Source organism: Sorex araneus, chromosome X (genome assembly GCF_027595985.1).
Source record: "Sorex araneus isolate mSorAra2 chromosome X, mSorAra2.pri, whole genome shotgun sequence".
NCBI lineage: Eukaryota > Metazoa > Chordata > Mammalia > Eulipotyphla > Soricidae > Sorex > Sorex araneus.
Window position 1 is genome coordinate 21,959,556 of NC_073313.1, and position 12,032 is coordinate 21,971,587.

General features: G+C 41.5%; 1 protein-coding gene across 2 annotated transcripts in view; it reads left to right on the forward strand.

Moving 5' to 3' along the window:
* PHEX (phosphate regulating endopeptidase X-linked) overlaps nucleotides 1–12,032 on the forward strand; it is a 256,340-nt gene that overhangs the window by 65,796 nt on the left and 178,512 nt on the right. For both annotated transcript variants that reach the window (XM_004612239.3, XM_012933584.2), the window contains exons 8-9: nucleotides 2,472–2,555; nucleotides 4,197–4,342. In XM_004612239.3, the coding sequence (XP_004612296.1) occupies nucleotides 2,472–2,555; nucleotides 4,197–4,342 (230 nt within the window). The remainder of the gene's footprint in view (nucleotides 1–2,471; nucleotides 2,556–4,196; nucleotides 4,343–12,032) is intronic.

A 12,032-nucleotide genomic window follows, 5' to 3' on the forward strand; every position in this document is an offset into this window, starting at 1 on the left:
AAAAAAAATCCTGAAATGTGTATGAATCTTAATTCTCCTTGGTTTTGGGGTTGATGATGGTAGGGTGTTTAGGTATGAAGTTGGATTGATGGCTACAGCTCAGGAAGAACTTGTTTACCTCAGCTGTGATGATGTGTATGTGTTCTTCTCCCCAAATCCCTATGTAGTGCAAAAAGTTCATTTCTACATCTCAGTTTTGGAAACTGTGAAATAGTCTGGAGTCAAAGTCAGTGACTCTGAGTCTAGAGGCCTCCGGGATCCTCTGCCCAGGAAAAATGGGAAACATGGCGCTCTAAATAGAATTGAAATTCTGAAACAGTTAGGGAAGGCCTTGCCTAGAGCCAGGGATTTTGAACCCCAAGTGGGAATAAAAACAGCTTGTCTGAGGCAAGACTGGAAGTTAAGAGGCTAGATGAAGTGACAAATCCATGAGATTGGGGTGGGTAGTTAGCAGAGGTCTAAACAGTTCTGAGTCAAAAGTTTCCTAGCTGGATCTGTGACTTGGTGCAGAGTCAAGTCTTTCAAGTTGAGTCTGAAAGCTGTTTGCAATATGCAGAAAGTCTCTCCTGCAGGGGGTAGAGGGGAGACCCTGAGGTCAGGGGCACATTTTGGAAAAGGGGAGCAGATATATGCCAAATCCTCTCTGACTTTGCCTTGAAAAGCAATGGTGCATCACTTTAGGGCTCACTGGTAATGAAAGTGTACCTCTCTCAATGATATTGTGGCTCACACAAGACGTGGAATGGCTGGGACACATAGTCGTAGGGGAAACTCTAAATCTCAAGAGGCTGGACAGCCTCACTGAGCAAAAATGAGCTGTTAGAAATAGAGCTATGGAAGCGTGTGCTCAATCAGTCCCAGCTAGAAAGAAGGGTATGCACAGGAATATACACTCATTGCTAAAGGGGCCCTGTGAGTAGAGCCAAGTGGAATTGAATGGGAAAGCCTTGATGAAGAAAACGAATCTTAGGCAGTTTGAAACCATGGCTCACTGACGTATGTGGTGAAGGTAGTTGGGATGCAAGGACAAGAGGTCTTGTGGGAAATTGTCTTTGGAAGACCACAGGTTTAATGCAAAGGATGGTGGCAAAGTTGTGATGTGGTTCAGGAATGGATATAAGGAGCTTGTCCATGGAAGAGATGAAGAGATGAAGAGAGCCCTTGAGGATGATGATTACTGTTGTACTTTCTATCTATCTATCTATCTATCTATCTATCTATCTATCTATCTATCTATCTATCTATCTATCTATCTGTCTATTTACTTTTTGGGTCACACCTGGCAGTGCCCAGGGCTCAGGCGGTGCTCAGGGATCAGGGGTTACTCCTGGCTTTGCACTCAGGAATTACTCCTGGCAGTGCTTGGGGTACCATATGGGATGCTGGGGATTGAACCCGGGTCAGCCGCGTGCAAGGCAAATGCCCTACCCACTGTACTATAGCTCCAGCCCCTATATTATTTATTTATTTATTTCTTGGATTTGGGCTACAATCTGATGGTGCTGTTTTTTTTTTCATGGCTCTGTGCTCAGGAATTACTCCTTGTGATGCTCAGGGGACTATTTGGGATAATGGGGATTGAAGCCAGGTCAGCCACATTCAAGACAAGCACCCAGCCACTGTACTATTGCTCTAGCCCCATTGCTGTGCTTTTTAGAGTAAACATGGCGAGGCTATAAACTTAGATCTGGTGACCAAGCAATGACAAGGAGCATGAGTACTTGAGTGGAAAGAGTATAAGTAATCAGGATTGGAGATACAGACTTGGTGATGTGTATTTAGGTGGTAACTTAACCCATACCCACTGAATATGGGTTCATCAATGGGCCTAGAGGTATCTCAAGATGAGGACAACCAGGGGAATGAGGGGAATGGAGGAAGTGATGGAATGAGGTACTGACACGATGACCATGGGCAGCAGTGGTGGTCAGATAGTACAGTGCTTTTTGGTGAAGATGTACCCCCTAAGGATGAAGGGATGGGTTCTGGCCCATGAAACATTGAGGTCACTAACTGGACTTCACAGTCAAAGGTGGGATGTATGTCTCAGTTGCCTAATCTTAGTTTGTCAAAGCTAAACCAGTGCCCATTCATATTACTTGGAAGGAAGGGGCTTGGATAGTTATTTTTGTACCCAGGACAGTGTTTCATATTAAAAAGGAGAACAATTTTTTTTATTTCTGTCATCTGAGTCTTTCCTTATTACTTTATTTATATTACTCATAAGAAAGGGGCTTGGATAGTTATTTTTGTACCCAGGACAGTATTTCATATTAAAAAGGAGAGAAATGTTTTATTTTAATTTCCATCATCTGAGTCTTTCTCTTCTCTTCCAAGTTCTTTACTGCACAAAAATATTAAAAAAACAAACAAAACCTTGATACTATGCAGGTGTTTAGACATATATATAGAAATTAGTTGTGCAGTAAGATATTGTCATTTGAAAAGAATAACTGATCTCTTTCCAACAGATAATGATTCCACATGAAAACCGAACCATTGAGGCCATGTACAACAAAATGAACATTTCTCAACTGAGTGCTATGATTCCTGAGGTTGGTGAAAACAATTTAAGAATTTTTTTCTTAGTTGATCATTGTATAGGTGATTGTATTTGATTATATGTAAATCTTACCATTAGTGATTTTGATTATCAACTATGTCAATCATCATGTAAGATAGCCCTTGTCTGTACATTGGAATGCTTTCTGCTTTGATAAGAAAGGGGAAGCTTTCCCAGGGTTGTTTAATAACTTATGTTATGTAAGAAAATCTACTTTCTTACATGACAGTAACCTAGATAGAGGTGGTTAATTAGGTTGGTTTAGCTCTTTATTTTTTTTCTTTTTTGCTTTTTGGGTCACACCCGGCGATGCACAGGGGTTACTCCTGGCTTTGCACTCAGCAATCACCCCTGGTGGTGCTCAGGGGACCATAGGGGATGCTGGGGTTGGCCTGGTGCAAGGCAAACGCCCCACCCGCTGTGCTATTGCTCCAGCCCCCATTTAGCTCTTTTTAACAGTGTTTTTAAAGACCCAGGTTAATTCTAGTTTGCTCTTGGTTGCATCTTGGAATTTTGACTTCCTGTTTGATACTTAGGAAATGCCCACATCTTTACATGTCACACCTGCCATTAAGATATGAAGGAAGGGGAAGGAGTAGTCGTGACCATGTTTGTTTATTTTATTTTTTGTTATTACATACCTGACTGTTATCAGGTTATATTAATATCTCTGTGTGCTCAGGGATTACTCCTGGTAGGGCTAAGGGGACGAATTTGGGGTGCTGAAGATCAAACCCAGGTTGGCTGTGTGCATTGCAATTGCCCTACCCACTGTACTATCTCTCTGAGCCCCCCCACTTTAAAAAAACTGGAAAAACCAGAGCCTTCCCAGAATACCCCCAAATGTCTTTTCTTTCTCTCATATGCAGTAGAATTGGAATTTGCTGGACCAGGACTGTCGCTTAGTGGTAGAACACCTGCCTTACAAATGTCAGGCCCTGGCTTTGATCCCTGGTACTGGAAAAAACAGGAATTGGGACCTGGCACAGTACCTACCCACAAGGGAGTGTGGGCAAATGCATAACTGGTTTTCTGCTTCAATACTAGAAGCAGGTAGGCAGGGAAGACCAAAGAAAAGGTTGGAAATGACTTTGGGAGGAGCTAACTTGAAACACCAAGATATCGATACTCTGGAGAATTGACATTTGTTGCTTTTTTGGGGCATTTTTTGGGTCACACCCGGTGATGCACAGGGGTGGTACTTGGGGGACCATATGGAACGCCGGGAATCGAACCTGGGTCGGCCGCATGCAAGGCAAACGCCCTACTTGCTGTGCTATCTCTCCAGCCCCCCACTGGTTACTTTCTATTACATGGTTTTAGGCTGTGTGAGAAGAGACTGATAATAGAGGTATGACATCCTTACAGCTGTGGTCACGAGTGTGAGTGGGAAAGAGGGAGAAAGGGAGAGAAGAGCACTGGAGAGGGTACAGAACACCTGTTTCGTTTAAGATGCAGACATCTGGGCAGCATGGCAGTACTCAGGCATTTTCACTTCTAAATTTGAGCAGTTGCAAGTTTGACTACCTGGTGTGAAATTGCAAGCAGGGGATTATGTGTGATCCTGTTTGCCTGACCCTGGCCTGTGGCATAGCAAAGTTTCACTTACTCCGTTTTCTCTCTTCCTCTTCAGTTTGACTGGCTGGGCTACATCAAAAAGGTCATCGACGTCAGACTCAACCCCAGCCTGAAAGACATCGGCCCCTCAGAGAACGTGGTCGTCCGTGTCCCGCAGTACTTCAAGGATTTGTTTAGAATATTAGGCTCTGAGAGGAAGAAGTAAGAGATTCCATGTGCATTTTACTGTGACTTTCATTTGTCCTTTATGGTATAAGGCCTTCCTTCTCCCTGCCCACTGGAAATTAGTTTTGCTTTTTGGGCCACATGGGGCCACTGGCTCAGTGCTCGGGCTTCATACCTGGCAGTGCTCAGGGACCATGTGATGCTGGGATAAATGCTGGCCCTCCTGCACACAATGCTTGCACTCCAGCTTAATGAGCTGCCTCTGAAAATGGTTTTTAAAGAAAGTGATATCCATCTACTTATATATCACACTTTCCCTCAGGGCACAAAATGGGGAAGGAGTGGTTGTGGCTATATTTATTTATTTTTTGCTTAACTTTGGGAAAATTGTGTTTTGTGCCAACCTGGCTAAGACTATTGTCTGGTATAATTTGCTTGTTGCAGTGACAAAAAGTGTACAGTCTTTTGTCCCAAATAGCTCACCTTTCTTCCTACTTTTCCGTCTGAAAGCCTGCGTTGTTTATTAGTCCAGGGAACAAGTTGTATGATGTTATTTTCTGATATTTCTATATGAACACTCCTTCTCCCCGAGTTCATGCTTTATTTTTTTCTGTTTTCTTTTTGTCCAGTAAGTCCTCTTATTGCAATAAACTAGAGTACACATAAGGGGGAACAGAGCAATGGTACAGTGGTTAGTGCATTTGCTTTGCATGCGTTGGACCTGTTTCGATCCTCGGCATTCGATATGGTTCACTGAGGCACTGCCAGGAGTGATTCCTGAGAGCAGAGACAGGTATGGCCCCCAAACAAAGCAACAAAAACCCCCATAAAAGCTAGGGTATGGGGCTGGAGTGATAACACAGCGGGTAGGGTATTTGCCTTGCACGCAGCTGACCCGGGTTCAATTCCCAGCATCCCATGTGGCCTGCAGAGCACCGCTAGGAGTAATTCCTGAGTACAGAGCCAGGAGTAACCCCTGTGCATCGCCAGCTATGACCCAAAAAGCAAAAAAAAAAAAAACAAAAACAAAGACAAAACTAGGGTATATATTTTATAAAGACATAAGATTCTCTGAGACCTGTGGAAACCCATGATAAGACAACATCAGGATTGTCAGGTTTTTCTTATTGCAAAGAATGTTTCAGAATGCATTGTGTTGGTATTTGAGCAGTCCCCACCTTTCCCGTGGAAGGAAGAAGAGAGGACCAGAGAAGAAAGAGAAGTTCTAAAAATATCGAGGAAAGGAGATTTTTTTCTCTTTATTGAGTCATTGATTTGACTTCAGAAAAGAAAATATAGGTCAACCAGTTCACACAGATAATCTACTCAGATAATAATCAGGCCATGGTTCAATGATCAGACTTACAGACCAAAGCTGTGGGTCAGTGGCAAAATTCAGTCTTGGCATGCATGAGATCTGGATTGTAGTCACTGCACTGCACACAGGCATGAAGAATATTTTCAATTTGAACTTAGGTAAGGCTGTATCATTGGGGACTTTCATGTATATGTATGTATACATGTATGTCTCTATTTATATACATTGTGTATATATGAGAGAAAGAGGAGAGGGAGGGAGAGCGAATAAGGCACTAGGAAAATTCCTGGGGGTAAATTCTAGTATTTATTTATTTATTTCTACCTACCGAAACATTGATATATCTTTATATGTTAATATAAAGATATATATTAATATATCTTTAAGGAGCTACTTTTTAAAAAAAATTATTAGTGAATCGCTGTAAGGTACAGTTACAAACTTATGAACTTACACGTTTGTATTTCAGTCATACAGTGATCATTTACATCCCTCCACTAGTGCCCATTCTCCTCCACCAATGTTCCCAGTATCCCGCCCACCACCCCCACCCCCACCCCCACTACCCCACCCTGCCTCTGTGGCAGGGCATTCCCTTTTGTTCTCTCTCCTGTTGGGTGTTGTAGTTTGCAATAGAGGTGCTTCTCCTCATGACAAATACAGCATGTGCTCACTCAAGAAAGTACCCGGCTTTTGGAACATTGTATGACCGAAACCCAATCATGAACAGCTTTGTAATCTCATGGTGATTCAATTAAAAAAAGAATTTAATTTAAAAAAATGAATAAAGTACCCAGAAAAGGGCGAGGTAAAATAATAAATTCCATTCAAAGTCTCTCACTTCACGCTATATAAGCCAAGAAGTCCTGTGATCTGACCCCGGTGCATGGTGGAACAGCCATACTTCTCATTACTGTCTGTCCACCTTCTGACTGTATTGTCTGACCCACCAGTGATGTTGTAAATATACCAATGGCCTTTGGTGGAGAAAATTTCCCCTACTTATTATTTAGCTATGAGCACCAATGAAACTTCTGTAGGTGAACCTAATTTGGGGCTGAGTTCCAGGAATCTGTTTTAATAAGACTCCTGGAGGTTCTTACGATTAGATTTTGAAAGGATTCATTTTATCATGAAACTTAAACATACTGGGCCAGAGTGATAGTGCAATGGGTAAATAGTTTGCCTTGCATGCAGCTGACCTGGGTTCAATCCCCAGCTTCCCATATGGTCCCACAAGTATGGCCAGGAGTAATTCCTGAGTGCAGAGCCAGGAGTAACTCCTAAGCACCACTCCCAGATGTGACCCCGAAATCAAAACAAAACAAAACAAAAACAAACAAAACCTTCTGCATACTTGCTAGCTCCTAAATACTTTAAAATTTCATATTTAAAATATGGCCCAGGTGATTCCTCAGCCCTATGTTATTATGTTAGCACTTTTTTAAAAAATTATTTATTTTATTGAATCACCACGTAGAAAGCTACAAAGTTCTCAGGCTTATATCTCAGTTATACAATGCTCAAACACCCATCCTTTCACCAGTGCCCATATTCCACCAACAAAAACCCCAGTATACCTCCCACCCCCCCACCCCCCACCCCCCACCCCCGGTTGCATAGCTGATAAATTTCACTTCATTTTCTCTTTACCTTGATTACATTCCATATTTCAACACAAAACTCACTGTTGTTGGTGGACTTCCCCCCCGAAAGAAAAAAACAGCCCTACTGACAAGGAAGCATTTGATAATTAGTTTTCCATTGCTGAGAATGATGAGATATGAAGTCTCATTGCGGCTATCATGGCCGCGCAGTTTAGGAGTTCTGTATTTTAGTATTTTAGTAATTAAGCCCAGGGAGATTTATGTTAGAAATTGCATCATTTCCCTTCCTGGGGCAGTATGGAACAATGGCTTAGTTCACAGTCTAGAGACATGGCCGCAAGCAGTTGCTGGGACCAAAAGTAGTCTACCTGGCCTCTGGATCGTGGTCAATCAGCAGCAGAGTGGCCGCACAAAAGTGTGGCCACTCAGGTTGAATCTCGGTGGAGCACACGCCTGTATCGCCCCCAGCCCAAGACTGCCCACTCGTCCCACTGTTTCAAGTTCATAAGTCTTTTTATTTTCTCCTTCCCACACCACCAAGTTCGTACCTGCTTAATAGTCCTCATAATATGGCCTATGTTAGCACTTTTTTAAAACTTGGTGGTAACCTCACTGAAAGATAGAGATTGCCATGTTTTCTGTACATTCCTCAGCATCTAGTGATGTCAATTTTTTTTGTTATCTTCAGTTGTAAATTAAAAGATACTTCTGAAACTTGTCCTAAATTTATTTTCACAAAGCTTAATTTAGGAATAGGATAGAATGGGCCTTTGTGTACTGTGTTAGAAAAATTATTTCCACCGCAAGGGTTATCTTTTAGAACTGCGGTTCCTGACATTGCAAAAGGGACCAAGAAAGATAGTGATTGGAGAGCGATTTTAATCTTGTTCTTGTCAAAATGACAACTTGAACAAATATAAACATAGAGAATGACAGCAAAAGAAAATACAGATTGAAAAATTACCTGCAGCTTTTATTGCATATAGGAAACTTCATTTTAAAATCAAGTCAAACCAAGATCTCTTTCACATAATTTATTGCTCAGTGGCCAATTCATGGACAACAACTTGCATTCTGTGTATTCTTAGGCGATTTCCAATCACTGCAAATCATCCTCAAGAGAAGACTGGCTACACCGTATTTGCATAGCACAGTGTGCTTTTGTTATGCTGCTAGTTATTTTTGATCCCACTTGTGTGGCATTCCAAGGGTGGTTAAAGAAATGTCCTCTAATATTCCCATAATGACCATAAGGTAGTTGTTCATAGTCAGGACATGCCAATCGTTGTAATCAGCGCCTCTAACCTCTCTGGCTTGCACAGCAAAAATTGTCTTGTCTGTATATGGAGAGTCTAATGCGTTGTCCTCTAAGGCAGGTCTCTTTCAAGTAGTTACTCAGAAATTCATGCTCCTTCTGTCCTGCAATTCTACCCCATGGGTTCTTAAACCCGTTTCCATTTAGCAGGTGGGTGGGAAGAAAGTGAGAGTAGATGATTGTACAGGAAGTTTTGGTAGGAAAGCCAAGAAGTGTTTTTTTTTAAAAAAAATTTAATTAACTTTTTAAATTAATGAATCACTGTGAGGTAGTTACAAACTTACGAACTTTTGTGTTTGCATTTCAGTCATACAGTGATGGCTTACCCATCCCTCCACCAGTGCCCAATCTCCTCCACCAATGTTCCCAGTATCCCTCCCATCACCCCCATCCCATTCCCCACTACCCCACCCCACCTCTGTGGCAGGGCATTCCCTTTTGTTCTCTCTCCTTTTGGGTATTGTGGTTTGCAATAGAGGTATTGAGTGGCCATCGTGTTTGGTCTGTAGTCTACATTCGGCTTGCATTTTTTAACCCGAATGGGTCCTCCCAGTATCCTTTACTTGGTGTTCCCTTCTCTATCTGAGCTGCCTTTTCCCCCAGCATGTGAGGCCGGCTTACAAGCTGTGGAACACACCTCCTGGTCCTTATCTCTACTATTCTTGTGTGTTAGTCTCCCATTCTGTTACTTTATATTCCACAGATGAGTGCAATTTTTCTGTCTGTCCCTCTCTTTCTGGCTCATTTCACTTAACATACCTTCCATGTTGATCCACTTATATGAAAATTTCATGACTTCATTTTTTCTAACAGCTGCATAGTATTCCATTGTGTAGATGTACCATAGTGTCTTTAACTAGTCATCTGTTCTTGGGCACTTGGGGTTTTTTCTAGATTTTGGCTATTGTAAACAGTGTTGCAATGAATATACAAGTGCAGATGTCATTTCTACTATACTTTTTTGTCTCTATGGTATATATTCCTAGGAGTGATATTGCTGGGTCAAATGGGAGCTCAATTTTTAATTTTTTGAGAATTGTCCATACTGTTTTCCAAAAGAGCTGAACAAGTTGGCACTCCCACCAGCAGTGAAGGAGTCCCTTTCTCCCCACATCCGCACCAACACCGGTTGCTTTTGTTCTTTTGGATGTGGGCCAGTCTCTGTGGTGTGAGACAATATCTCATTGTTGTTTTGATCTGTATCTCCCTGATAATTAGTGATGTAGAGCATTTTCTCATGTGCCATTTAGCCATTCAGATTTCTTCTTTGAGAAAGTTTCAGTTCATTTCATCGCCTCATTTTCTGATGGGATTGGATGTTTTCTTCTTGTAGAGTTCAACCAGTGCTTTGTATATCCTTGCTATCAACCCCTTATCAGATGGGTATTGTTGGATGAATATTCTTTCCCATTCTGTAGACTGTTTTTGTATTTTGGTCACTCTTTCTTTTTTTTTCTTTTTGTGTCACATCCGGCGACACACAGGGGTTATTCCTGGCTCTGCACTCAGAAATTACCCTGGTGGTGCTCAGGGGACCATATGGGATGCTGGGAATCGAACCCTGGTCGGCCGCGTGCAAGGCAAACACCCTACTCGCTATTTTATCACTCCAGCCCCTGTCACTGTTTCTTTTGAGGTGCAGAAGCTTCTTAGTTTTAGATAGTCCCGTTTTTTATCTTTGTTTCTACTGGCTTGGTCAGTGGTGTGTTATCTTTGAAGATACCTTTAGCTTCAATGTCATGGAGGGTTTTGCCAACCTTGTCTTCAATGTACCTGATGGATTCTGGTCTGATGTTGAGGTCTTTAATCCATTTTGATCTGACTTTTGTACATGGTGTAAGGTAGAGATCTGAGCCTATTTTTGCACGTAGCTGTCCAGTTTTGCCAGCACCATTTGTTAAGGAGGCTTTCCTTGCTCCACTTCACGTTTCTTGTTCCCTCTCCAAAGATTAGATGATCATATATTTGAGGGTGTGTGTCAGAATATTCAACCCTATTCCATTGGTCTGTGGCTCTGCCTTTGTTTCCGTACCATGCTGTTTTAATTATTACTGCTTTGTAGTTGATTTGGAGGATGGGGAAGGTGATGCCTCACTCACATCTTTTTTTTCCTTAAAATTTTATTGATTCACCATGAGATATAGTTACAAGCTTTCATGCCCGAAAGTTATAATCACACAATGATCAAACATCCACCCCTCCACTAGTGCACATTCCCCACCACCACTATTCCCAGTATACCCCACCTTTCCCACCCTCCCATTGCCTCCATCGCAGGCAATATTCCCCATACTCTCTCTATACTTTTGGCCTTCCATCTTATTTTTCTCAAGAATTGCTTTAGCTATTCATGGGTCTTATTGCTCCATATGAATTTCAGGAGTGCTTGCTTCATTTCTTTGAAGAATGTCATGGGTATCCATATAAGGATCGCATTAAATCTGTACAATGCTTTGGGGAGTATTGCTATTTCATCAATTTTAATTCTCCCAATCCATGAGCAGGGGATATCTTTCCATTTATTTATGTTCTCTTTTATTTCATGAAGTAGTATTTTGTAGTTTTCTTTGTGAAGCTTCTTTACTTCCTTAGTTAAGCTGAATCTGAGGTACTTGATTTTCTGAGGCATGGTTGTGAATGGGATTGCTTTTTTCATGTCACTTCATTCTCTTTCATTATTTGTATAGGAAAGCCATAGACTTTTGGGTATTGATTTTATAGCCTGAAACTTTACTATACAAGTCTATTGTTTCTAGGAGTTTCTTGGTAGAGGTTTTAGGGTTCTCTAAATATAGTATCATATCATCTGCAAACAGTGAGAGCTTGATTTCTTCTTTTCCTATCTGAATTCCCTTAATATCTTTTTCTTGCCTAACCGCTATTGCAAGTACTTCCAGTACTATATTGAACAGAGTGGTGAGAGTGGGCATCCTTGTCTCGTCCCTGATTTTAGAGGGAAGGCTCTTAGTTTTTTTCCTCACTGAGGATGTAGAAGTGTGCTTTTTTACTTCTGCCAATATCCCTTTGGCCAGAGTGCAAGCATACGGCCATATAACATTTGGGGAAATGTAGTATACCTGTGTAGCCAGGAGGAAATATTAACAAGTACTTACTTTTCTTGAAATTACCTCTTCTTATTTACCTCCATGGTTTCTGCCCTGATGACAGACAGGTGCTCAGATAAGCACTGATAGAAGGCATTCTTTCCCTCCCTCCCTCCCTCCCTCCCTCCCTCCCTCCCTCCCTCCCTCCCTCCCTCCCTCCCTCCCTCTTTCTCTTCTCTTTCTTTCTTTCTTTCTTTCTTTCTTTCTTTCTTTCTTTCTTTCTTTCTTTCTTTCTTTCTTTCTTTTATTTTATTTTATTTATTTTTTTTTAAATTTTTTATTGTGGAAAGTTACAAAGTTTTCAGGTTTAAATCTCAGTTATACAATGTTCGAATACCCATCTCTTTCTTTCTTTCTTTCTTTCTTTCTTTCTTTCTTTCTT